At 47.0% G+C, this 27,272-nt stretch overlaps 1 protein-coding gene across 3 annotated transcripts in view; it reads right to left on the bottom strand.

Annotated features, from left to right (window-relative positions):
- Nucleotides 1-27,272, bottom strand: part of LOC122789915 — a 931,531-nt gene that overhangs the window by 437,173 nt on the left and 467,086 nt on the right. For all 3 annotated transcript variants that reach the window (XM_044057371.1, XM_044057370.1, XM_044057372.1), the window contains exon 6: nt 12,921-13,093. In XM_044057371.1, the coding sequence (XP_043913306.1) occupies nt 12,921-13,093 (173 nt within the window). The remainder of the gene's footprint in view (nt 1-12,920; nt 13,094-27,272) is intronic.

The following is a 27,272-nucleotide window of genomic DNA, read 5'->3' as shown; positions in this document are numbered from 1 at the left end:
ACAGATATCATCCAGCGACACCCTGCACCAAAAAGCCACTTAAGTGGCCACAAACCTGGTGGAATGTGCTTTTACTTGATCAGGAGGGGAAATCTCTGTCAGAATATGCTCGAATAATACATTGGGAGATCCAACGAGCAATAGCCACTTTAGAAATTGGCTTTCCGAAGAAGGGTTTTGAGTAAGAGACAACTGATCAGATCTGAGAAAGGATTTCGTCCTGTGTAGATAAAATCTCAATTGCCTGTGTACACCAGCAAATGTAAATTATATTTACCCTTGTTCTGAAAATTAGGAAAGAAGACGGGAATATTGATAGTTTGATTAATGTTGGCTTCTGACGCCACTTTAGGAAGGAAGGAAGGACTAGTGCACAGGGAAACCCTGCCCTTATGGAAAATCATGTAAGGAACTTTAATGGGCAAAGCTTGAAGTTCCGACACTCTCCTGGCAGACAATTGCAACCAAGAAGGCAGTCTTCCAAGAGAGAGATACTGCAAGTCTACCAAAGCTGCGGGGCTCAAATGGAGGGGGAGGTTAAAGCCTGTAATACAAAGGTGAAATCCCATGGAGGATTAGGATCCTTCACTGGGGGCCTTAAAAGAAAGGTACTCTTAAGGAAGGTTTTGCAACGTCTAGAAGAGGCTAGTGAATACATTCTCCCCCACATGAAAATTAGAAATAGCTAGTTGGACTTTAACCATAGAGGAACTAGCACCTTGTCAGAAAATCCCCGCCAAAAACTCTTAATATCACTGAGACGGGAGCAGTGAAAAGATCCAAACCCAGCTGAGAAGCCCATATACAGAATCGTTTCCACTTGCTGCGATAAACTTTTCATGTGGAAAATTTGAGAGCCGCCACCAAAATGGTTTTAACTGAGAGGATAAACCAGGAGTCCTAATAATCAAGGGAACTGGAGCAGCCAAGCTGTGAGTTTCAGACTGTCCAGGTCTGGATGAGGACTCCCCGAGGGGTGTGAGATGAGATAAGAAGCCGGATTCAAGATCCATGGAGGAACTACTAGATGAGACCAGAGGGACGGGAACCAGACTTGACAAGGCCAGAATGGGGCAATGAGGATTACTGTGTTCCCCAGCCTGCGAGCTTTCTGTAGGAACTTCGAAATGAGAGGTAACGGGGGGGAGGGGGTTAGGCATAAAGAAGACCGGAAGGCCAAGCATGCACCAGTGCGTCTCTGGGGCCTTCCCCCTGAGGGGGGTTCAGAGTGAAGAACTTGCTGCATTTCTCGTTGGAAGGAGATGTGAAGAGATCGCAGCAAGGCTAACCCCACCTGAGGAAGATCTCTTCCGCTACTGAAGGATTCGGAGACCACTCGTAAGGCATCAGAATAGTCCTGCTGAGCCTGTCCACTAGAATGTTGGACCATCACGGAATGAGTGTTGTCAACAGAAAATGGCCGGTGGAAATCACCCATTCCCACACTCTCATGGGCTCTTGACAAAGGGGATAAGATCTGGTTCCTCCTTGTTTGTTGATATACCAGACTACTGACATGTTGTCTGTCTGGACTGCAATAGTCCCTAGAGGAAGATGGGCATAGAGAGCTTGCAATGCTAGAAGCACTGCCCTCCTCTCCAGAATGCTGAAATGCAAACTGGTCTCGGAAGGGGACCAAGTGCCTTGGATGGTCCTGCCCAAGCAATGCCCCCCCAACCTAGCTGAGAGGCGTCCATGGTCGTGGCTTCAGGAAGTGACAGAGGAAAGGGGCATCCCCTGATAAAGTCAGAGGAAAGAATCCACCACCGAAGCGAGTCTCTGCAGACCCGAGAGATACGGACTGGATGGGATAGGGGAAGATCTAGTAGAGACCACTGGACTGCTAGCATCCACTGAAGGATTTGCGTGTGTAGTCCAGCAAGGGTAGAAAAGTGATTGTGGCCGCCATGGACCCCAGTGCCCAAAGATCTGTCTCTGCTATAGGAAGTTAGGCTTGGAGAATGTACGAGACATGAGCTCTCAGATTGTGTACCCTTTCTGGAGTGAGGTAAACTTTCATTTGAATAGTATCCAACACAGCGCCAATGAACACTAGAACCTGAACAGCAATCAGTGAAGATTTGCTGATGCTGATGGTGATCCCCAGGCTGTTTGCAAACAATAGGAAATAATCCTTGGCTCGGCAAAGTAGATGCTTGGTGGGGGCAACAAAGAGCCAATCGTTCAGGTAAGGGACCTGAATTCCCTGAAGCCTCAGGTGAGCTGCTACAACTGCCATCACTTTGGTGAACACCCTGGGGGCTTTGGTGAGACCAAATGGGAGGGCTCTGAACTGTTAATGATTGGCTCCCAGCCAAAAGAGGAGAAACCTGCAGGAGCGTCTGTCCATCTTGATATGACAGTACACGTCTTGGAGGTCGATTGAGCACATCCAATCTTTTTCTTGCAAGTAGGGCAGTATAGATTGAAGAGCGACCATCCAGAATTTCTCCTTGGCTACTGACAGCTTCAAGGTGGATAGATCCAGAATGGGTCTTAGTTTCCCCCGTTTTCTTTGGCACTAAAAAGAACCTGGAATAAATGCCTGATCTAGATTGGTCTAGTGGGACAGGTTGGATGACTCACTTTCTTAGCAGCTTGTCTACTTCCAGTGCTGCTACCTCCCTATGCGCGGATGGAACATCTGGGAGCCATTTTGGTGGGAGAGGTGGTTCAGTGAAGGTGATGCAATAACCTTTGGATATAATTAGCAACACCCAACACTCTGTTATGGACTCCCATGTTGCTGGGTGTAGCAAAAGGCGACCCGACTGCCTCCAGAGATGAGTAGTCAGGCAGCCCTTCAGGGCTGCTGTGTAGGTCTGTCCGAGAAAGGTTCTTGAGACCCGAAGTTCCTCGGACCCCCTCTGCCTCTTGGACAGCATCTGTCATAACCCCCCTTTGCCTCTGGGGGAAGGTGAGCCCTGAGTATCCCCGGAGGACTGAGACATCCAGAACATCATCTTTGTCCCTCGCTGATTCCTTGAAAAGGATCTTTCAGGGGCAATGAAGCGGATCACGATGGCAGACAGTGTCTTCCCGTCCTTCTCACTCTGGATCAATGTGTCATGAACTATTTTCCCAAACAGGGAAGAAGCATCATAAGGGACATTTGCAAATGATGCCTTAAAGGGTTCAGTGAATTGACACAGCCAGAGACAGGCGTGGCACCTCATGGCAATGCCAGAACCGGTCACCCTGGCGGCTCCCTTTGTAACATGGGAGAGCAGATGCATGGGCGCGTTTGCTACTGCTTTGAGAGTGGCCATCCGTGCTGAGAACACATTCTTGCCCTCCGCTGGCATGGACTCTGGGGGTGACTCAGTGACCTCCTTGACTAGGTCTCACTGCAGTCAAATGTCATGTGCCATGCAGTTCAGTGCCCTTATGGTAACAGTTGCTGAAGCGTACACCTGCTTATCTAGACGGTCCATGGGTCTCGGCTCTCTGTCAGGAGGATGGACCATGGAGCTCTCCTGTGTGAGCTCTTTTTTCGTGGTAGCAGCCACCACCATAGCATCTACAGGGGACCCCTTGCTCCAACTAGTCCTGTCTGGTGGGGAGCTCAGAAATATATCTGGGTGCCTAGGGATGGGCTCCATGGTGTCCGGTTCCTTCCACACCCCAGATGTTATGAGTCCCGCAAGCGGATCCGCAGGAGGGGACACCTAGGAAATAGATGGGCCTGTGCCGAATGCCTCTAGGAACACTGACTCATCCGAGGTTGGTTTCTGGGCAGCCCCCCCCCACCCGGCGAAGGAGTTCGGGGGGGGTGATCGGAGGAACCTTCCCCTTCCTCCAAGTCAGTGTCTTTGGTGAAGGACTCTGGAGAGGAGTCCAAGTGCCTCCTTTTGCACGTCCGTTTGTGAGGAACCTCCTCAGTGGGACTCTCTGGGGGGAACTCGCAAACCTCTTGCTGTTCCTGCATGGGGGCTTCCTGAGGCAAAACCTGCACAGGCTGTCTGAGACAGCAGAATGGTCGGGGCCGTACCCAAACCAGAGAAACTTGGGGTGGAGTCAGAGGACGAGATGGTCAGGGGCCTCGACAAACCCGAGAGAACCCTCTCCACCACGTCAAAAGCTAAAGGGGAGCAGGCATCCTGAGAAACCCCCATAGGAGCCATTCCTCTTAGATCTGACAGGGGAGTCAGCACCGAGACTACAGACGCCAAGATGCAGAGGGGAAGACAGCACTCCAATAAACTCAGAGCTGACAGAACCCCCTCAGATCTGATGCCAAGGCTACAGCTCAGAGAGCACAAAATTGACCCGGCTGGTTCTGACACACTCAAGGCAAAGGCCGGCATAGAGGTAGAGGGTACCATCGGCGCCGACCCCCCCCCAACCCCCAGAGTCCTCGGATCCAAAACCTCTGAAACCAAAGGACGGATTGGAGAAGGAGATACTGGAATGAAAAAGGTCTGGGAGCTCCCGGCAAGACTCCCATCCGGATTTGGGTACGGATGAACTTCCGCATCATCCTGTCCATCTCTGCCTCGCTAAGACTATGGGTAGACCACTGACACAGTCTGGGAGTGTCAATGAGGGGATGTCCTTAGAGGAGACCAAGACACCTCCGGCTCAGGGGAGAACCTGGGAGAGTGGAGCCAGGGAGAACTGGGCCTGGTGGGGGGTTTTGGCCTTGAGTGGAGGCCCCACCGAAGCCGAACAGTCCAGATACCATTTATATGGTCCTTCTTTCTTATCGTGCCCTCTCACCTTCCCCAGACCTCTTGGCGGGAGTTTAAGTCCCAGAGGTCTAGGGAGGAGAAGAAGCAGAAGCGGCAGTCGAAGAGGCCAAAGCCGGGGTTACGGGGATACCTATCCCCAATGAGGGGAGCAAGCCCTTCAAAATGAGCTTACCCCTCTTGTTCTTAAGGGTCCGTGGTTTGACGCCCGCGCAAATAGGACAGGGGGTAAGCTAATGGGCTGTGCCCAAGCAAACTACACACACTGTGTGGACATCGGCTGGAGAGAGCTTATGGTCACACTCTGTGCACTTCCTAAAACCTAGCTTAGGGGGAATATCTTCCATACTCCTTACCTAGAAAGAAAAACACAGGCATGCACACACTCACTCACAGAGAAGATAGGAGTGGGAAGGCCAAAAAGGGGAAAACTACAACAACGACAGAACCTTTTTTTTTGGTTAAACCGATCCCACAGCAGGTAGAGGGGTGAGGGAATAGAAAGTAAAGAAAAAGGAGAAAAACTGTCAAAAAAGCAATGACTTGCATCAAAAAACGCTCAGAGCTCGAGACCACAATGCTTAGCTATTCAGCCGCAAACAACATCTGAAGGGAGGAAGGAGACGGGGACATTATGGGTAAGTGCAGGAGCTTGGAGCCCAGATCAACTGGCGAACAACAAAACTTTTTTTTTTGTTAAACTAAGGATAGTTCGACTCCGTTTGTCCACTAGGATGTTAGACCGACCCGGAATGTGCATTGCTAACAGAAAACGGTTGGTGGATATCACCCAATCCCAAACTCTCATGGCCTTTCAGCAAGGAGGGTAAGACCTGGTTTCCCCCCTGCTTGTTGATATACCAGACCACTGACATGTTGTCTGACTTGAATTGCAATAGTCCCTGGAGGGAGAAAGGCGTGAAAGGCTTGCAACGCTAGAAGGACTGCCCTCATCTCCAGTACATTTATATGCAGAACGGTCTCTGTCTGAGTCCACGTACCTTGGACAGTTCTGCCCACGTAATGCCCCCCCACCCAAGGCGGGAAGTGTCAGTGGTCACTGTGGCTTGGGGTTGCAGCATAACAAATGGTCGTCATTCCCAAAGCTCTTGAGATTGGAGCCACCACGAGGGAATTTCTGCAAACTCTGTTGATAGGAATCGGTAAGTCCAATGGGCGGTTAAGGATGGACCACTGAACTTGCAAAGGCCACTGGAGAACCCTCATATGCAAGTGAGCTAAGGGAGTGAGACTGATTGCTGCTGCCATGGACCCTAAAGCTCTCATGACTAACTCCGCTGACGGGGCAGGTGACTGAAGAAGGGCTAGAACGTGTAGGGTCAAACTGCGAAGTCTGTCTGATGCCAAGAAGGCCTTGGTCTGAAGCGTGTCTATTCTGGCCCCTAATAACTCCAAGATTTGAATTGGTTGAAGGGATGACTTCTTGAAGTTTATGGTGATCTCCAATTGGGATGCTAATAGTAAGAAGCAATCCCTGGCTAAGCAGAGTAGATGCCTGGTAGGGGAGGTAAAGAGCCAGTCGTCTAGGTAAGGAAAAACCTGTATTCCCTGAAGTCTCAGGTGGGCCGCTACAGCTGCCATGACCTTGGTGAACACCCTGGGGGCTGTGGTGAGGCCGAAGGGTAGGACCCTGAACTGGTAATGACTGGCCCCTAGCCGAAAGCAGAGGAACCTTCTGAATCATCTGTCCATGAGAATATGATAGTACGCATCCTTGAGGTCTATGGAGCACATCCAGTCCTTCGCCTGCAAAAGGGGCAGGACGGACTGAAGCGTGACCATCCGGAATTTCTCCTTGGCAATGAAGAGGTTCATTGTTGAAAGGTCGAGAATTGGCCTCAAGTCCCCCGTCTTCTTTGGCACCAAAAAGAACCTATAGTAATTGCCTAATCTGGACTGGCCTGGGGGGACGTGCTGGATAGCTCTTTTTTCTAGCAGCTTTATCTCTAAAGCTGCAGCCTCCCTCTGACTGGGTGGTACATCGGGGAGGTGCCTTGACTGAGGAGGTTGGTTTATGAAAGGGATTGAGTAACCTCTGGATATTATTCGAAGCACCCAGCGATCTGTTGTGATGGACTACCATTGAGCCAGGTGCTTCGAAAAACGCCCCCCGACTGCCTCCAGAGAGGAGCAGTCAGGCAACCCCTCAGGGCTGCTACATGGGTCAGTCAGAAAAAGGTTCCCGAGACCCAAAATTTTTCGCCCCCCCCCTCTGCCTCTGGGCCGGCGTCCACCTTGTCCCCCTCTGCCTCTGAAGGATGAAGGGTCCGGAGCGTAACAGGACTGCTGAGACTTCCGGAACCACATCTTCTTTTGTCCACTCTGGTTTCTGGAAAAGGACCTTTGAGGAGCTGAGAAGCAGATTCTGACGGCAGACAGCGTCTTCCTGTCTTTCTCGCTCTGAACCAATGTGTCGCGGGCGGTCTTTCCGAACAGGGTAGAACCGAAGGGTGCATTCGCGAAGGATGCCTTGAAAAGTTCTGAAAGTCACAAAGCCGGAGCCAGGCATGACACCTTAAGGCGATGTCGGACCCGCAGGCTCTAGCGGCCCCTTCCGTGGCATGGGAAAGTAGCCGCATAGATGTGTTTGATACAGATTTCAGAGTGGCCATGCGAGCTGAGAAGGTCCGTTTGTCCTCGGCCGACATGGACTCAGGGAGAGACTCAGTGTATTATTTCACCAGATCCCGCTGAAGTCTAATTACATGGGCCAAATAAATCAGCGCCCTTATGGACAAGGTAGCTGAAGCAAACATCCGCTTCCCGATATGATCCATCGCCCGAGACTCCTTATCAGAGGGATGGACCGAGGAACTATCCTGAGCAAGTTCCTTCTTGGTGGCTGCCTCCACCACCATGGCATCTACCAGGGAACCCTTACTCCAAGCCGTCCTATCCGCATGGGGACTAAGAATCCTATCTGGACTCCTGGGGATTGGCTCTACAGTGTCCGGTTCCTTCCACACCCTGGTAGTGATGAGGTGAACCAGGGGGTCGGCTGGAGGGGACACCCAAGAGGTAGATGGGCCTGCAAACGCCTCCAGGAATACTGACTCGTCCGAGGAAGGTTTTTGGGCTGACCATCCCCCCTTTTGGCAAAGCATTTCCATAATGTCTCCAAAAGAGACGTCTTCGGGGGGGGGGTGACCTGGGGGAACCTTCCCCTTCCTCCAAATCGGTGTCCTCTGTGAGGGACTCAGGGGAGTCCAAGTGCCTCCTCTTACACTTACATTTGTGAGGGACCTCCTCGGTGGGACTGTCCGAGGAGGGTTCAACAACAGGGTCATGTTCCGCCAGTGGAACGGGTTGGGGCATCAACGCAGGCTGGCCCTGGGACTGGACGATAGAAGACAAGCCCAGCTGCAAGGGAGTGGGGGCGGATCCCGAAGAAAGAGTAGGGGGTCTTGAACCTCTCGAGAGAACCCTCTCCACCACGTCGAAAGCTGAGGGTGAACCAATCTCTCTGGGCTCCGTGGTTAACACCCTTGGATCTGGCCCGGGGATCGGCGTCGGAGCCAAAGTGCTCAGACCCGAGAGGGAAGTATGCTCCGACCAAAACGGAGCCGAAGACACACTCGCCCCCTCAGATCCGATGCACAGCTCTTGGCCCCGAGAGCTCGGATCCGAAAAGGGATCCGACAAACTCGAGGGCATGGCCGGCGTCGAGGCAGCGATAACCATCGGTGCCAACTTCATGACTCCGAGACTCCACGGATCCAAAGGCTCCGAAACCCGATAATGGATCGGAGAAGGAGCTATTGGGGCAAAAAGTGGGGCTTAACTCCACCCTGGGGGGGGGGGCAGCAACACTCCCATCTGCAGTTAGGTTTGGAGAAAGCGATGCATCATCTGGTACATATCAGCGTCGGAGAGGCTACAGGTTGACCTTGAAGAGGCCGCCGAAGCTGGCCGGGAGGGCCACCGCGATGACCTCGAAGATGGCTGGGCCTCCTCCTCCAGATCCGGGGAGAAGCGTGGAGAATGGAGCAGAGGGGAGGAAGGCCCGGAGACCTTCTGGGGCGATGAGAGCACTTTGGCAGGCGAGGCCGAGGAGTCTGAGTCGGCCCGCCGCTTGTGGCTTCTGTGCCTCTCTTTCTCTCTCTCTTTCTCCCCCTCTCTCTGGGAAGAGGTGGGAGGTTGAGTCCCTGCCAGGGGAGGGGGGACAGCAGGCTGAGCACCCGCAGCTGTAGCCACCGAGGGAGAGGCGGAAGAAGCCAACTCTGTGGGTAGGAGACCCGCCAGAATCAGCTTATTCCTCCTATCCCTCAGGGCCCGGGGGTTAAAGGCTGCACAAATCTGGCAGCCTGAGGTCAGATGAGGTACCCCCAGGCAGAGGACACACTGAGTGTGGCCATCCACTGGGGTAGCTTATGGCCACACTCAGTGCACTTAGAAAAGATGGCCTTTGGGGCCTCGGCCATGATTTCTAGATAAAAGACACACAGACGCCCACACAAATACCTAAGGGAAAAGAGGGGCCTACTAGAAGTTACAACTACGAGGGAGTAAAGCTAAACTAACCACATACACAAACTATTAAAGAGATTTTTAAGCAAAAATACACTCACAAATCGTCTTAAAACGCTAGGAGCTCGAAAACTCATGCTTGACCAAGCCGCAGCAAATGAGATCTGAGGATTGGAAGGAGGTCACAAGTCAAGGGGGAGGAGCTTGGAGCTCAGATCTCTAGCTTGGAAAGCTGCCGGCTTGGATCCGGGTCGGATCCGATACCCACAGGTTGATGACCAAATGAAGTTAACTACTTCAGATCATCCATTTCCATGAAATCCCATCCTTTAGTCTGAAGACGGTCTCAGAAAAGGAAAAAGCCCCCATAAATACAGTTTCATGTTCACTGTCTAAACAGTCAGAATCATGGGCTACAGAACTCTCAGGTAAAATAATCCCATCTCTGCCTACATCACATTCATCTAAAAGAACATCTTTATCACCAAGAGTGGAGTTAAAAAGGAACAGGAGCAGGAACTTGGTACCAACTACTGACAGTCTGCAACAAACTCCTGACTAAGGTGAGATCATCACTTTTACATACAGAAACCATTTCTCTGTTATCAGAATTAACTTCTGTTTTGTTTTCTAGGAACACCCTTGGAGGAAAACAGAGAAGGGATAGGCATAACAGCCACAGGAAACAGTCTCTTTCCCCAGTCACCCCAAGTACACCTTCCTTGGGTGTCTCCTATACCTAAAATGGATGGTTATGCCATGCTTTTAGTGGACAATGGAAAAGGTGAACAGGATGTGTCTGACCCCTGTTCCACAGTGGCCACCAATGCTACACCACAGGGATTCGATGAAACCAGTGAGTGGTCTGAGGAACCACCAATGGCAATTGCAGAGTCACCTACCATCAGCTGAGAAACTGAGCCTGCACTGAGGGCAACAGCTTGTATTTTAACTGTTTTTGATTTTTAGGTACACTGGAAGGAACAGCAGGACCAAAACAAGCATTCATGCAGTAACCGAGGAAGAAGCCTAACTAACATTAAGCTATACAGGAAAGAGTAATTTAGAAGGAAATATGTCTCTTGGCACACAAAAGCAGTATAAACCACCCCAAACATGTTTTAATTCCCTTACATAAAAGTTTCCCAAGCAGCGCACAATTCTTTGTAGAAAACAAAGATACGCCCCCCAAAGTGAACTGCCCAGTAAAAAGAAAATAATCAAGTAAGTTGTCACAAAGTGTACAATAAAGACACACTAAATTAAGCTTAAATAAGCCCCAACAGTTAACTGGACATGTTATACCTAGAAAGCAATTCCTAGACCTACAATAATGGCATTTGAGGAATGTCTGTTGACATTAGTGAAAGGCTGGTATTTTTAAGTGACATACTGCAATTCTGACAGAAAGTAAGTAAATAAATATAAAAATTTCCTAAATTACAAAAGTGTAGAAGCATTCCCCAAAGAGGTCTTATTTGTCTCTCAGGAAGTTTCTGGCTGACTGCTGTTCCTGAGAAGCATCTGAACGGCAGCTGCACAAGGCAGCAAGAAAGTACCGAAGATTTTGAATCATTTTGTTTCTATAGCTCTCTCCAAAAAGGGCTTATAGTCTATAAGCAGCCATAGTGACAGTGTGCTGCTGCTGCATTCCTTGCCAAGATACAGCCCACAGGCTTATGTAGCAGTGAAAATGATGAACATCTTATAGTAATGAAGACCTTCAGATGGTGTCCTGATAAGCTAGGATTTCCTTAGCAGCACTGAAATGGTTTCACCAGGCAGTGGGATGGGGTGATTTGGCAAATTCCTTTTAAATGCATGCCATGTTTAAGGGCTGGGGGAGGCAGTCCCCAAGGAAGCAGGATAAGAGTACCCATATGGCCAAGTGTACTGCAGACACTAAGGGACACCATCCCAAGGGGGTGTGTGGATCCAGATTAGGCTTTATTATTAACAGCCTGTTTCATAATGACTTTTTATAGAACATTTACATGGTCTGAGATTGTATAGACAAAAAGGGTCTGCTCATTGTGCTACCAATAGAGAGGTTTATGCATCTGAGCAGAAATGCTGCCTGAGGGGGCTACTGGAAAGGAGGGAAAGGTCATGAGACTCAAATGGCTTTGGAATATCTATGAATAACCTAGGACAGAGGAGTATGGGTTTATGGGGCAAGTCCCAAGATGCGTCAAGCGGAGAACAGGTGAAGGGTATGGCTTAACAGCCCTGCAGGCATAAGCTGGGATTCAGCAGAACTGCTGTGTGGGTACTAGACACATCAAGGCATGCAACTATAGTAATTCTTTTGCCACCAGCAAGGGGATCCACTTACACAGTATTATGTAAGGACATACTTTAGAAAACAGTGGGGCTGGAAGCCAGTATATGTCAGCTTAATTTCAAATAGTGGTAGTTTCTTATGCCCATATATTGGGGCATCCTGGAATGATATTAAGCAGCAAGGCAGATGGAAGACTAAGGCATATCATGTTTAAGTTAGGAGTGGATTACTTTAACTCTTATTTATATAGCCTGGGCATCATCAAGCATAAGCAGTTATGGGTTGCTGTGCATTCCTATATCAAGCAGTTAAAATACTGGCTGTGGTATGAAAAGGAATCTCAAGATGGGGCCTGAAAGCATCATGCGTGTAATGTTGAATGGTTTGGGGTTCAAAATGGCTTCAGCTTAGACAGGTGCTGCAGCAGGCAGGGGTCCTGAGGCTACTTTGTGTTACCTGGGAGGAAATGACACGTTAGATTAGAAAATTGCTGAAGGCAACCGATGCTGGCCACAAGCCACTAAAATGCTGGCCAGAAGTGGTACAGCTACTAAACTGGAGCAGGGAATAAGGTCCACTGCAGCAGTGGAGAGAATGCAGCACAAAATTAATGCCATGGACAAACTACTGGAGGGGATGGATGAATTTATTTAGCTCATCCAAGCACTCGAGTCAAGTGACAAGAAATGGTGTTCATCAGTTAGTGGAAGGCAGGCAGCAGGCACTGTTTTCATTCAGAATTACAGGTGGAGTTAACTAAGTTAGGTTTGGGACTCCAATAGTCAGATGTGCTTGACAGAAGGGAGAAGATTCTGTGGTGAAAGGCTGGAAAGGGATTGGAGGGTCCAAAAGGTATGTGATGGGAGGCTACTGGATTTCCAGCTGGGCCTCTCACATAACAGGTGGCCACAAAGAGGGGTCTGCCAAGCCTGTCCACCCCAGCACCTTCCACTGGCAGATGTTAAGGATGCCCTCAGAAAACTCTTGAATTTCAAGTGTTGTGTGAGTTTATGTGAAATATGGAAGGACAGGACAATGATGGCCATTTAATTCACACAGTCTGTGCCTCTTAATATTCAATGGATCCACTAAAATGGTTAATCTTCAACAGATATGATGCTGGAATTGCTACTATGCTAAAATGGCTAATGACAATTAATTTGGGAAATAGTAAAATGGTACTGCTACAAAAATTACTAGGGATAAGTCAATGTGTGTGTGTGGGGGAGGGTTGAATTTCTGAGATATGTAGTGAATAGGTTCACAGGTTGGTACTAGGCTATCGGCCCTAGAGCCTATACAAGCCTATCCATAACAATTCCCTGGCTATTTCTTCCCACACTATTTACTTCCCTGGACCCCTGTCTAGCAGGGTGACTGACGTGATCCCCGGGGTGAAAAGGAAGAGATGTACCCAATGTCAACCAAGCGTCTGAGAATGAAGTCTTTAGAATACTTACCCTGCATTTTCACATCATTCTTAGCAGCCCTTTTTCTAACAACAAAGCCACGGTACCAAAGCTTTTTCTTCTGCCAACAGACATTGACTTGTGATCCTTCAACCATGGTGTAGACACTGACTTGAGATCCTTTAACATCAGTTTTGCAAGGTGAACTTCCACTATATTTATCACTGTGAAAGAAAATAATTAGATTTCACATTCTGGTCATGTCTGATGTAAAGATTAAACTATGACAGTCGACAGAACTGCACCAATACCAGCATAGCCTTACTGTCAACCTAAATTCATTAGACCCAAGTGTTTCTTAAACAAATCTTTTACACTCATCTACTGTCCCAGCTACACCGTTTTACTCCATGAGTAAATTATAAGAATATATCCATACTGATATGCACCCCTTTTCTTCAAAACCCACTATCCCATCCATGCTCCAGTATGCCATCCACATCACACAAAACATTTTTCTGAGAAAGACATCTATACTGAAATGCTTCATGTTTAATGAACTAACAAGAATAAATACATATATGGGTGGTGCTAACAATTTGGTCAAGGTAAGACCGCTATATTTTACATGCTTTTTTTTACTGAGACAGTCCCAAATGAGCAGTGACCATTTTCAACCAAGGACCAGAGAGAAAAAAGGTCCAGCAGAGAGATGCAATACAGGAAGTTGTACACAGCTGTACAAGATTTGCAGCAACATCTATCAGTGAGTAATAAAACCACTCAAAGGGAGACACAGAAGGAAGATACCTCCAAAAAGGCATTAAAAGCTTCAAAAATACCATAGGGGTCTGATCTTCACCTATATGAAGAAATGGCTGACAGATAAACTTTAATCTTGAAGTAGCTGGCTCCCGCTTGAAAAACGTCTGCAAGAAAGTCTAGAATAGATTGTAAGGCAGCAGCGGAAAGGGTCTAGGCCTTTAGCTAACACCCAGCTAGAAAATCTTAGTTAACACCCAGCTAGAAAATCTTTTCTATTTGTTTTTGTAAATTTTCCTGTTAAAAGGTGTCTGACATGAGGATATGTGAATGACAGTGGATGAGAGTTTGGAATTTCTGGCCATCACTGGAAGTGGAGAAACCATGCAATCAAATTCAGGGTTTTGATGTCCAGGTGAGGGCTTGCTTGATGGGCGAGATATCACATCCAGACTGGGGTCCAGAACCTACTGAGGGCATACCAGATGAGAACACAGGAAAGTGAACCACATTTGTTGAAGCCAAAAGGAAGCAATAAGAATCCACTTCACTTTGCACCAGGCCACTTTCTGGAAAAATCTGGTTATCAGTAGAGTCAGGAAGCAAGTACAAAAGAGATCCAGGGAGCCAAGTGTGGACCAATGCATCCCCTCAAGGACTACCTCTATTGGAGAATCAAGGTAAAGCAGCAGCTGCATTTGGTGTTGGAGGGAATCACAAACAGGTCACAGCAAGGATGGCCACAGCAGCTGAAGATCGTGGTAGCCACTGTGATTCTTCTGTCCCATGAGTTGTCCCTCAATCTGCTCAATTCATCTACTAGTACACTGGACATTCATGGGATATGCACTGCAGTCAGAGAGCACTGGGAAAACACTGTCCACTACCAAACCCTTTTGGCCTCCCAACATAAGACATATGAGCAGGTTCCTCCTTGTTGATATACCAAGAATACAGGCATGCCATCTGTCTGGAAAGATAGCATACCTGTGGAGAGGGAGTCCTGGTAGGCCTGCAACACTAGGAATGCCCTTATCTCCAGTACAGTGATGTGAATATTAGCTTATATTAGAGAACATGTATCTTGGACAGTATTCCCTTTGAAATGTCCCACCCCAGAAGGGATGCATCAGTGGTCACCATGGCTCCTGGGAGAGGAAATAACCAGTGGAGAATTTAGCCTCTACAGAATATGTTTGCAAATCCCTGCGAGTCTGATGGGAAAGTACTCAGGATGATAAATGGACCACTGGACTGAAGGTCCACTGCAATAACCTCATGCAGAATCTGGCATGAGGAACAAGAGTAATGGATGCTGCCACAGAGCCTAGGAGATGACAAATGGATCACGCTGGAGGATTTTAGGTGAGAAAGAAACTGTGAAGCTTGACTGCACAGAGTGACTAATCTTGACATTGGAAGCCTAGCTACTTAAGTGGTGATGTCCAAATGGCAGCCTGTGAATTTTACGGTTTGGACTAGTATAAGCTTTGACTTCTCCGAGTTGATCGTGATTCCCAGTTCTGAGTAAAAGTGGAACAAGGAATCCCTTGCTAGAATTAACTGCTTCCTCATAGCAAAAGTTATGAGCCAATCAACTACATAAGCGAACATCTGGAACCCCTGTAGCCTGAGACGCACTTAAACATCTGGAAAGCTCTGGTGAGTCTGAAGGACATTGCTCTGAACTGAAAATGACTGGCTACCAGACAAAAGACAAGGAACCTTTTGAACTATCTTGCTATTTTGATGTGGCAGTAGGGGTCATGATGTCCATCAAGCACATCCAGTCGTACTTCCTCAGAATTACGAGTGGATGTGCTCAGTGGACCTTCACAACTTGTAGAAAGTAGTTTGTTTCATTTAGCAAGTAGTTTGTTTTACACATTGGTTCAACCAACCAAGGTCCAGAATGTGTCTGAGGTCCCAGTTTTCATTTGGAACCAAAAAGAATCTGGAGCAGAGTCCAGATCCTTGCTGGTCTAGTGAGACGTCCTGGATGGTTTGTTTGTCTAGCAGCCTTCTGAACTCATGAGCTGCTGCCTTTCCCTATAGAGGTGGAACATCAGAAGGCTTCTTTGTGATGGTTCTGGGGAAAGAACTAAAGAGAACCTAGTAAACCTCTGGTTATTACTCTCAACACCCACAAACCTTGAGTGATGGCCAATACGATGGAAGGGTGCACAGATGAGTGCTCCCTGACTGCATCCACAGTGTGGCAGTCGGGCAACCTTTCTGTAGTGCTGAAAGGGTTTGACAGTGAAAAGAGCTCAAAACCCATGATTCTGTAGTCCACCTCTGCATCTAGGGCAACATCCAATGTTATTCCCCCCTTGGGGGCCTGTCTCCAGGAGTGTTCTGCTCAAAACCCTGAGATTTTTTGGAGCAATCGATTTCCCCCATTTTGGTTTTAAGAAAAGGAACTTGTAAATTAAAGGAGAAGTGAATGCATATGGCAGACAGTTCTACTGTCTTGTTCACTCCTGTTAAGTGTCTCCTTAACCTTGGTCTCAAACAAGTTGGAGCCATCAAAAAGTATATACAAGTACATTTTGAAGTTTCACAAAAACACAGACACATCCAGGCATGTTTGTGTATGGCAATGCCAGTGCCACTTGTTCTAGATGTGCCATGCGCTGTGTTTGCAACAAGGGGATGGACACATTCATGATGGACTGAATGGCTGCCAACTGCAAATCCAGTGTTTTGCAGGACAGCAGCTGTCATGGAACTTAAAGATTTGGACACCTATTTGCTCAAATCCCTATGAAACCTAATTAAATGAGCAAAGTAATTCAGCACACATAGATAATGTGTAAACACACTTTTCAAAATCTGTCTGGGGCTCCAAGACTCCCTTCTTCAGGAGATGGAAAGAACTATTAATGGCCATTACATGGCACAATGGCATCCACCGTAAGCCCCTAGCTTAGATGTGACCTATCGGGAGGGAGGAATAAAATGTTGTTGGGTTTACAGGGAGTGGGCTCCACCATGTCTGGCTCCTTCCACACCTACTGGAACACCAAGTCTATCAGTTTGTCCACAGGGAAGTATAAACAAGAATGAACCACAGACTCCTCCTCTTGGGAAAGGTCATCAATGGACCAGTCCCTCCACCTTTTTCTAAGCAATTCAAGGATGTCTCCAATGTCGTCTTCAGGGGGGTGGGCCTTAGGGACCTTTCCTAATCATTGAAGTCAGTGCCATCAGTGATGCACTGCTGAGAAGTCCAAATGCCTCTTTTTACAAGTATTTTCTGTCCTCTCTAATGGGGATAACCTGGGAAAGAATCAGAAGTGGAGCAGGGAGAAGACCTTCAAGTACCAACTTTGAACGGTGGCCATAAAGGACCCACTGCCCAAAGGATGAGCAAATCTCAGAGTTTTCCTCCAAATGCAAAGTCCCCCACTAAGTAGACAAATTTAGTAAGTGAATCTTGGGGAGGAATTCAATGCTCACAAGCAAAATATTTTTTTTTAAAATCCAGTTGCCTTGTCAGCCATGTCTCAAAGTAAACACACTGTATAGCTGTAACAATATGGAATTAGCAACAAAGAACTGAAGCCAAAAAAAATTACTATACAGAATTTTTTAAAGTAGAAAAAAAAGACTAAGCGAAAGATTTTTTTTTTTTAAATATAAGGTGAGAAGAAAGCTGAAGAAGGCCAGGAAGTGTCCAACATCCAGTTAAATGCAAACAAGCATACCATAAAAGCCCTACTACAGCTCAAATCCTTAACCCTTTGTGTCATCTGCCCATGCCCCATGCAGCCCCAAATTTAAATGCAAGACACCTTTTAAGGGGCAGTATATTAAAGTATCCACTAATGAATTTCAAACATCCATGAAGACCACCAAGTGGATCCAGCTTGGTCACACCATGGTCCATTGCTTCTATTCAATTTGTCCTGTTGCTCTTGTAGGATATCCACTGTAGATTTAAATGCTCAGTATTTCCTGAATAAGGTAAATAAGCTTCCCTGTCTTGATCTCTTGGATTCCTGATGCTGACTGTCCTCTGGGTTATCAAGGTCTTACCCATCTGAAGCCTGCGTATGTGACCTTCTGTCTCTTGTAGTTAAGACTTTCAAGATTGCTTGAGGAGTCTCAAATGTCCAAGTACCCCCTGAGAAAAATCTTCAGCAAAGCCAGATAAAGCACTTGGGATCTCAGACCCAGTTGCTGGCACATAACCTGTACAGGGTGGAATTCCACAACTTCCTGTGGTTAACTGCTGAAAAGTCTTGGTCCATAAAGACTCTGGCACCATTACACTTCAAATGCAGACCTGGCTTCCATAAAGTTGACTGAATCCGTTCCTTCAGGTAAAAAAAAAAAAAAAAGTGGGAAACCTCATCTGTATGTACTGAGAACAAGTCTTGCCAGGTATCTATGGAAGCCAGGCGGTTCAGTGTGTATGCTACAGGTGAATGTCCTTGGGGTCTAAGAGGGTCCATTCGGTTAACTTACTCATCGCCAGACAAGTCCCTGCCTTCCATACATTCAGATATCCCACTAAAGCACAAGTCTTTGCTTTGAGATCTGTCCTCTTGGTCATTGTGGAGTACATTCACAAGTCCCAGCCTGACTATCTGTGGAGACTTTTGGATTCAGCAATTCTTTCTCATTTATGAAGGACTGAAAAGCATCACAGTGTTTGGTGATAGCTTCAGTGTTCTCTTTTAAATGCAAGTCATTGTTCTTCATATAACCGTTGATTTAAATGTTCATTACTTTCATTTCTTTGTATATGGTCAGTAAGGTCATTTTAGGCTCACCAGGCTCCTTGGTAGTGAAGGCACTTTGCTTTGGATCAGCACTTTTGTAATGATACCAAATTCCACTTTAGCTTGAATTTAGTATATAAATAATTATATGTTATGACTAGGTTACCCAGCTTATAAAGTTTACAGTTGAAACTCAATCCTTCATTGCTCAGCAGTACCATATTGGAGGCTCCATAACTTGGTACATTCTGTGTCATTACCACAAACAAGTCTTACAAAGGATTTTGAAATTCCAGACAGTGTTATTCAGCTATTCATTATACACCATCTTATGTTTTCCTCTAAAAAGAGAAGTTATGTACTCACCATAACGTTCCATGTTTGTAGTCCATCTCGCCCTTCATTCTTACGTATGGGTTCTGAGCCGATCCTCGGCTCCAACTCGGCTGATTACAAAGTTCAAGGTCTCTCAGTTGGCTTGTGGCAAGGCAGGTACCCCACAGTGCACTAGTAAGAATACCCAGATCTTATTTGCTGCTATCTAAAAAGTGATAGAAAAGTTATCCACAAGAAACAACAAAGATGAAAGGTCTCCACCCTACCAAATGCAATGCTATCCTGTCTCCAGATACTCCAAGGATACATGGACAGGGGTAGGTGGGTGGGTTCATAAGAATGAAGGGCGCGATGGACTACAAACATGGAACGTTACGGTGAGTACATAAATTCTTTATGTTCTGTAGTCCTATCTCACCTTCATTCTTGCACATGGGACAGCGTCCCTAGCACCATTTTCTCAGGTGGCTCACGGGAATATACTCCTAAGAACCGTGGAACCAAAGGAGGCTCTACCCCTTGAGGTCAAATCCAATTTGTAATGAGTAATAAAGGTATAAGGGGTAGCCCAAGTTGCTGCTGCACAAATACTGTTAATTGGGACTCTGGCTTGAAAGGCAACAGATGTGGATAGGGATCTGGTGGAATGAGCCTTAATTTTAAACGGAAGTTCTTTCCATTGGAAGAGTACATAAATGAGATACAGTTGGAAATCTAATTAGATAGAGTTACCTTCGAGACTGGCAGACTTATCCAAGTTTCAGAAAAGGATATGAACAATTGGTCTGATTTTCTAAGTTCCTTGTTTTTATGTAGATAGAACCTTAACTGTCTGTGAACATCAAGCTGATGAAATTTATATTCTGCACTGTTTGAATGATTAGGAAAAAATACTGGCAGTTCGATAGTTTGGTTCAAATTAGACTGAGAGCAACCTTTGGGGATGAAAGAAGGGTTTGTACGAAGGAAAACTCTGTCTCTATGAAAAATCAAGTAAGGAGGTTTGACTGACAGTGCTTGCAACTCTGACACCCTTCTAGCAGATGTAATAGCTACTAGAAAAATGGTCTTCCAAGACAGGAACTTCAGTTCACAAGAATGCGCGGGTTCAAAAGGCGGAGAAGTAAGTTTGGACAGAACGGAATTTAGATCCCAAGGAGATATAAGTTCCTGAAAGGGAGATCTTAGCAAGGTAGTGCCTTTAAGGAAAGTTTTACACAATCTATAAGCCATCAGATTAGGCACATGTTGTCCCAAATGGAAATTGGATATCGCTGCCAGTTGAACTTTAATCGTAGCAGCAGCTGATCCCTGATGGAAAAGTTTGGTTAGGAATTCTAACATCAAGGGGATGGATGCTGTGTAAGGATCTACATTTTTCTCTTTTGCCCAGATAGAAAATCTTCTCCATTTGCTGGCATATAACTTCCTCGTGGAAGGTTTGTGGGAAGACGTGACGATATGGGTCACTGCAGGTGAAAACTCATGAAGCCTGACTAGAGATGGAAGTGGAGCAGCCACGCTGTCAAGTTGAGGGTGTGGAGGCAGGAGTGAAGGGAGCCTGACATGTGTGTCAAGAGGTCTGAAACTGGGTCCAGAGTCCATGGATTGTCTAAGAGATGAGGCCCGAGAAAGGGGAACCAAATCTGACATGGCCAATAAGGAGTGATCAGAATCATTTTGCTTCCCAAGGACTTTGCTTTCTGGATACGAGCGGAAAGGGGGGAAATGCATAAAGAAGTCCAGGAGGCCAATTGTGAACAAGTACGTCTCTCGGTGACTCCCCCGTTGGGGGGGGGGATAATTGGGAAGTTGCTGCTGCATTTGGCATTGGACTGGCAAACAGATCTCATCAAGGCTGTCCCCATTTGCAGAAAATATGCTCCCTGACGTTTTGATTCAGAGACCACTCGTGCAGCTTCAAGATTGCCCTGCTGAGCTTGTCGGCTATCACACTGGTTGTCCCCGGGATATGCATTGCTACAAGAAAGCGCTGGAAAGATATCACCCACTGCCAAACACAAAGAGCCTCACGACATAGGGGGTAAGACCTGGTTCCTTCTTGCTTGTTTAGATATCATACCACTGACATATTGTCCGACTGGATTGCTATCGTCCCTAGAGGAAAAAAGTCGTGAAGTGCTTGCAACGCTAGTAGCACTGCTCTCATCTCTAGGACACTGATATGCAAGTGAGCCTCGTGACCTTGCCATGTGCCTTGGACAGTCCTGCCTAGATAATGCCCTCCACCCTATCTGGAAGGAATCTGTGGTCACAGTAGCAATGGGTTGGCGAGGAAGAAAGGGTGTTCCTGTCGTCAGTTGTTCAGGCTAAATCCACCAACGAAGGTCCTTTTTGCAAGATTCTGTTATCAGAATATGATGAGACAGAGGTAGTTGTTGAAGAGACCACTGGAAAAAGAGTAGCTATTGAAGGATTCGCATATGCAGTCTGGCTAGTGGAAAAAGAAGTTATGTACCTACCATAACGTTCCATGTTGGTTGTCGATTTCCTTCTTGCTGTTTGGGTTCGGAGCCGATCCTCGGCTCTGACTCGGCCATCTTCTATAGCTCGAGAGCTGTTTACTGGCTCGAGGCTACCCCTTATTCCAGAATGCCCAGCGTCAGCTACCCAGATCTCGTTTGTGATAGCGCACACTAGACATTAGTACAGTAACAAGTTACCAAAACTGGTTGTCCAATACACCTAAATAAGGAAAGAGTTATAGATTTACCTGGCATGTGAAGTAATAAAAGATGTTCAGCCAGTGAAAACAAAAGGGAACTCCTCACAATCCTCTAGGAAGGGGGAAGGAGGGAGGGACGCAAGAAGGAAGGTGAGATGAAGACAACTAACATGGAATGTTATGGTAGATACATAACATCTTTATGTTAAGTTGTCTATCTCGCCTTCGTTCTTGCTGTTTGGGACAGCGTCCCTAGCACCTAAAATCCCGGGTGGCTCATTGGAACAAACTCTTCAGAACAGTAGAACCAAAGGAAGCTCTGCTCCAGGAGACCATATCTATCTTGTAATGAGAGATAAGTGTGGGGATCTGCCCGAGTGGCAGCTGCACAGATTGAGTCTATGGGCAACCTAGACTGAAATGCTACAGAGGTGGCTAATGCTCTAGTGGAATGACCTTTTGGTTTAGCTGGTAGCTCTTTATTTCATAATTGATAAATAAAGGCAATAGTATCAGATAACCATCTGGATAAGGTCACTTTAGAAACTGGAAGACCTTGTTTGTTGAAAGCATAAGAAAGAAATAACTGGTCTGACTTTCTTAGTTCCTTAGTTCTATGGAGGTAAAAACGCAATTGTCTGTGTACATCCAATTGGTAGAGCTTGTATTCTGCCTTGCTGCTGTGATTAGGAAAGAAAACTGGGAGATCTATGGATTGATTTAAATTGTTCTCTGAGCAGACTTTAGGAATAAAGGATGAATTGGTCTTCAGAGAAACTGTGTCCTTGTGAAACACCAGGTAAGGAGGACGAACACATAGTGCTTGAAGTTCTGAGACACGTCTAGCTGAAATGATAGCAAACAGAAAAAGTGTCTTCCAAGAAAGAAATTTTAAACGGCACGATGCTGCCAGTACAAAGGGAGGCAAAATTAAGGAGGCTAAAACTAAATTGAGATCCCAAGTAGGGGGAGGATTGCTAACTGGGGGTCTAAAAAGAGATGCTCCTTTCATAAAGGCTTTGCAGAGCTTATGAGACATGCTAGAATTAAACATACTGATATGAAAATTAGAAATGGCAGCTAGTTGTACTCTAATGGTAGCGGAAGCTGCACCAGACTGAAAAAGCTGTGTTAGAAATTCAAGAATTTCATGGATTGGGGCTGAGAAAAGATCCAAATTTCTAGATTCTGCCCAGTAAGAAAACCGTTTCCATTTACTAGCATATGTCTTCCTCGTAGTAGACTTATGTGAGGAAACAATAATATCACGGAGTGCTGGGGAGATATTGGAAAGCCTGGCTAAGGTTGGAAGTGGAGTAACCAAGCTGTGAGCTGGAGAGTTTGAAGGGATTGGTGCAACCCGCCTGATTGGTGAATCAGCAGATCTGGAACCGGGTCCAAAATCCACGGCTGATCCAGAAGGTGGAGGTGTAGGAACGGGAACCATATTTGTCGAGGCCAATATGGGGCAATGAGGATCATTTTGCAACCCAACGATTTTGCTTTCTGTATGAGTTTTGGAATCAGGGAAAAGCTTAAAGAAGTCCCTGAGGCCAATCGTGGACTAGAGCATCTCTGGGTATATGACCTGGAAGAGTAAGTAGGGAGAAGTAGCTGCTGCATTTGTTGTTGAGAGGAGTGGCAAATAGGTCGCAGCAAGGCTGTCCCCATTTGCAGAAGATAAGATCCGCAACTTCTTGATTCAGAGACCACTAGTGAGGCATGAGGATAGCTCTGCTGAGCCTGTCCGCTATAACATTGGATTTCCCAGGGATGTGCGTTGCTATCAGAAAACGTTGGGAGGAAATCGCCCATTGCCACAGTCTGAGTGCTTCTCGACATAAGGGGTAAGACCTGGTCCCGCCCTGTTTGCTGATGTACCACACCACTGACGTGCTGCCCGTTTGGACTGCAATGGTCCCGGAAGGAATAGAGTCTTGAAGGGCTTGCAACACTAGGAGAACCACTCTCATTTCTATGACATTGAGATGCAGACGGTACTCGTGAGGTTGCCAAGTGCCTTGGACTGTCCTGCCTAGATAATGCCCCCCCCCACCCTATCAGGGAGGTGTCCGTGGTCACTGTGGCTACCGGAGGGGGTTGTATGAAGAGTCTGCCCTGAATTACTAGTAGGGAGACCATCCACTAAGAAAGGTGCCTTTTACATGTTTCTGTGATCAGGATCATGTGAGACATGGGTAGTTCCTGGAAAGACCACTGTGTGAAAAGAAGCCACTGAAGGATTCTCATGTGGAAACGCGCTAATGGGACAAGAAGAATTGCAGCTGCCATGGAGACTAGAGCTTGGAGGACATGTCTGACTTGAACCCTTTTGCTCTGCATTAGAATTAACACTTGTTGACGAATGGTGGAAACTCTTTCCTGTGGTAATCTTGCAAACATTTCTTTTGTGTTTAATTCTGCTCCTATGTATGTAATAGACTGACAGGGCAACAAGGCAGATTTTTCGAAGTTTACTGTAATGCCTAGTTGAGTGCATGATGTGATTGTATAATCCTGTACCTCTAAGAGTTGATGCCTGGTGGTAGCAGTCAGGAGCCAGTCGTCTAGATAGGGAAACACCTGGAATCCTTGACGCCTCAGGTGAGCCGTGACTACTGCCATACACTTGTGAACACTCTGGGGGCAGAGGTGAGACCAAAGGGCAGAGCTCTGACCAAAGGGCAGAGCTCTGAACTGGTAATGACTGACCCCTACCCGGAAGTGAAGAAATCTCCTGGAGCATCTGTCCATCTTGATATGGTAGTACGCTTCCTGAAGATCTATGGAGCACATCCAATTGTCCTGACCCAGAAAAGGGAAAATGGACTGCAGTGTCACCATCCGGAACTTTTCTTTTTGTATTAATTTGTTCAATCTGCTGAGATCCAGTATTGGTCTCCAGTCCCCTGTCTTTTTTGGTACTAAAAAGAATCTTGAGTAAGTTCCGGATCCTAGTTGGTCTGCGGGGACTTCTTGAATGGCTCATTTTTCTAGTAGTCTTGAAACTTCTGTGACTGCTTGACCCCTTAGATTGGGTGGGACATCTGGGATGGGCTTCTTCGATTCTATGGGGGATTGATGGAAGGGAATTTTGTAACCTCCGGATATGATGGATAGTACCCATCTGTCTCTTGTTATATTTTGCCAGGCTTTTGGGTACAGCGAAAGTCTTCCCCAGACTACCTCCAGAGGCGAGCAGTCGGGCAACCCTTCAGGGATGCTGGAAGGGTTTTGGCAGAGAAAGTTTCTCTGTCACCCTGGTTTTGCGGTCCCCCTCTGCCACAAGGGCGGTGTCTGTTACTGTTGTTTCCCCCTCTGCCTCTGGGGGAAAAAAATCACCACATGTGTCAGGCAAGGGTCCCTGGGATTTTCGGAACCACATCTTTCCACTCTTCTGACCCTTGGGATAAGGTCTGGAAGGAGTGGAAAAACGGACTCCCACAGCAGAGAGTCTTGCCTTCCTGTTCACACCTGGTCAACGTGTCTTTCACCTGAGGCCCAAAGAGAAAAGAGCCATCAAAGGGAGTATTGGTGAAGGAAGCTCGAAAGGGTTCCGCAAACTGACATAGCCACATCCAAGCATGTCTCCTGAGAGACACACCTGTCCCTGCGGCTCTGCTTGCTCCATCGGCTGCATAGGAAATCAGCCTCATGGAGAAGTTAACTATGGAATTAAGAGTCGCAAGCCGAGAAGCTACTTTGGCTGGTGCTCCCTCAGCTGTAGGATGTTGAAGGGTATCTCCAAGCTCTTTCAGGAGATCCCTTTGAAGACGTGTAAAATGGCATTGATAATTCAGGGACCTCATTGAAAAGGTCGCTGAAGCAAACATTCGCTTTCCATATCTGTCCATTGTCCGAGACTCTTTGTTCGGAGGATGAACAGAAGAAGAGGTCTAACTCTTTCTTAGTGGCTGCTGCCACCACCATGGCATCAACAGGCAAACCACCTTTGGAGAGGAATTTCTTGTTCTGGGGGGCTGTAATGAATTTATTTGGTCTCCTCGGAGTAGGTTCCACAGAATCTGGAGCTGACCAAGCCTTTCGAGCCACTAGAGACATGAGTAGATCGAAAGGAGGAGATACCCAGGAGGTGGAAGGTCGGGAACTGAATGAATCCAGGTATACAGACTCGCCCTCGGTAGGGGCTAGGAAAGTCCAGTCCCTCCTTTGCCTAAGCATTTCAAGGATGTCCAAAAAAGAAACATCTTCAGAGAGAGACCTTGGGGACCCTTCTGATTTATCCATGTCTGTATCTGAAGTGACAGACTCAGGGGAGTCTATGTGCTTCCTCTTGCACTTCTTCCAGGGAGGCTCCTCCAAGTGATCAGGGGAGGCTTCGGAAGAAGAGGGATCACCCAATGGGGTATCCTGGGGCATAGGTTCCCTACGCTTGATGTCTGGAGGAGGAGTAGAGGTTGGCACAAACACCACGGGGGGAGGAGCCGATGGTGCTGGCAGTAGAGCTGTCTCTGGGGACAGCACACTCCGCATGACCTCGAATGTTTCGCGACCTCTAGGCAGAGAAAGCTCCGGCTCCGAAGAAACAGGAGTCTTTCTCCGCATCGAGGGTGATGGCTCCAAGGCCTATGTTGGAGCCAAGCTCACCTGTGCTGAAGCTCCGAGGGGGAGAACGGGGTCGGACAAGGGTCCGATGCCACTCCCCCCTCGGAGCCGACGAAGGGGCCTCGGCGCCCAGATCCCTCGATAGAAGGTACAATTGAGGCAATCGGAGCAGACGTCGGAACCAAAGGAGAAATGATGATCAGCACTGACAGTTCTACTGCCTGCGGAGCCATTGTCTCTGGCTCCAAGCTAAAAGTAGTCGGAGGAGGAACAGAAATAGAGGCGGCTGGAGCTGATACCTGTTGAGGTGGGCTGGACAGAATTTTTGCTAGTGCCTGTGACTTAAGCAACCTACTTACTACTCGCTCCACATCATGATCCGATAATCTAGAGGATCGAGAGGAGTGGGAAGAATGATGGCTACGTTCACTCTGTAATAAAGGTGACCGTGGTGCCGAGTGGATGGACTCCAAGGATGGCGACCTCAGTCTCTTATGGCTCCAAGACGGCTCCGAAATAGCAGATGGAGCCGACGTAGTTGTCTTGTCGATGCCAGTCGGTACCGACATACTTGGTTGGTCAAGTAAAGAAGTCAGCTCCAAAGGTGGAGCCGACGGCTTGACAGACTTAGGGGATTTCGCTGGCTAAGTACTTTTAGCCAGAGAATCCTGAGGCTTCAATAATCCCCGAAGGATTCATTTGTTTTTGCACTCCTGCATGACCCTTGGACTAAAAGCATGACATATAGAACAGGAGTCCTGCAGGTGAACAGCGTCCAAACAATAAACACAGCTAGTGTGCCCATCTGTCAAAGGCATTTTCTGACAGCATGAGTCACACTTTTTGAAGCCAGACACCTTAGTATCTTTAGACATTATAGTAACAACAACCACACAACAAATAATGAAAAATTGTACTATAAAAACAAGAACAAATGGAGTTTTTTTTTTTTTTTTTACAGTTAAAGAATAATAATAATAATAATAAGATCTAATTTAAACTGCTATCCTGGGGGGGTGGGGAGAACTCTCTAATTTAAACGAGTTCAAGGGAACAGAAGGCCTGAGAGTTATGGAGCGATGGCCAACAAAGCTAAAATACACAAGAACGCGAAAAAGGGATAAAGGAATAATATCTATATACTAAAAAGACAATTACTTGACAAACTTTCATGAAAAAAACAACAATATATTATATCAAAAAGATTATACTAAGCCTGAGCCAGTAAAGAAGCAACCTCGCAGCTGAAGCGGCAAACAAGATCTGGGAAAAGGGGTAGCCTCGAGCCAGTAAACAGCTCTCGAGCTACAGAAGATGGCCGAG

Source organism: Protopterus annectens, chromosome 15.part0, assembly GCF_019279795.1.
Source record: "Protopterus annectens isolate FY-2018-M chromosome 15.part0, PAN1.0, whole genome shotgun sequence".
NCBI classification, from domain to species: domain Eukaryota; kingdom Metazoa; phylum Chordata; order Ceratodontiformes; family Protopteridae; genus Protopterus; species Protopterus annectens.
This window is presented reverse-complemented; position numbering and strand designations above follow the sequence as displayed.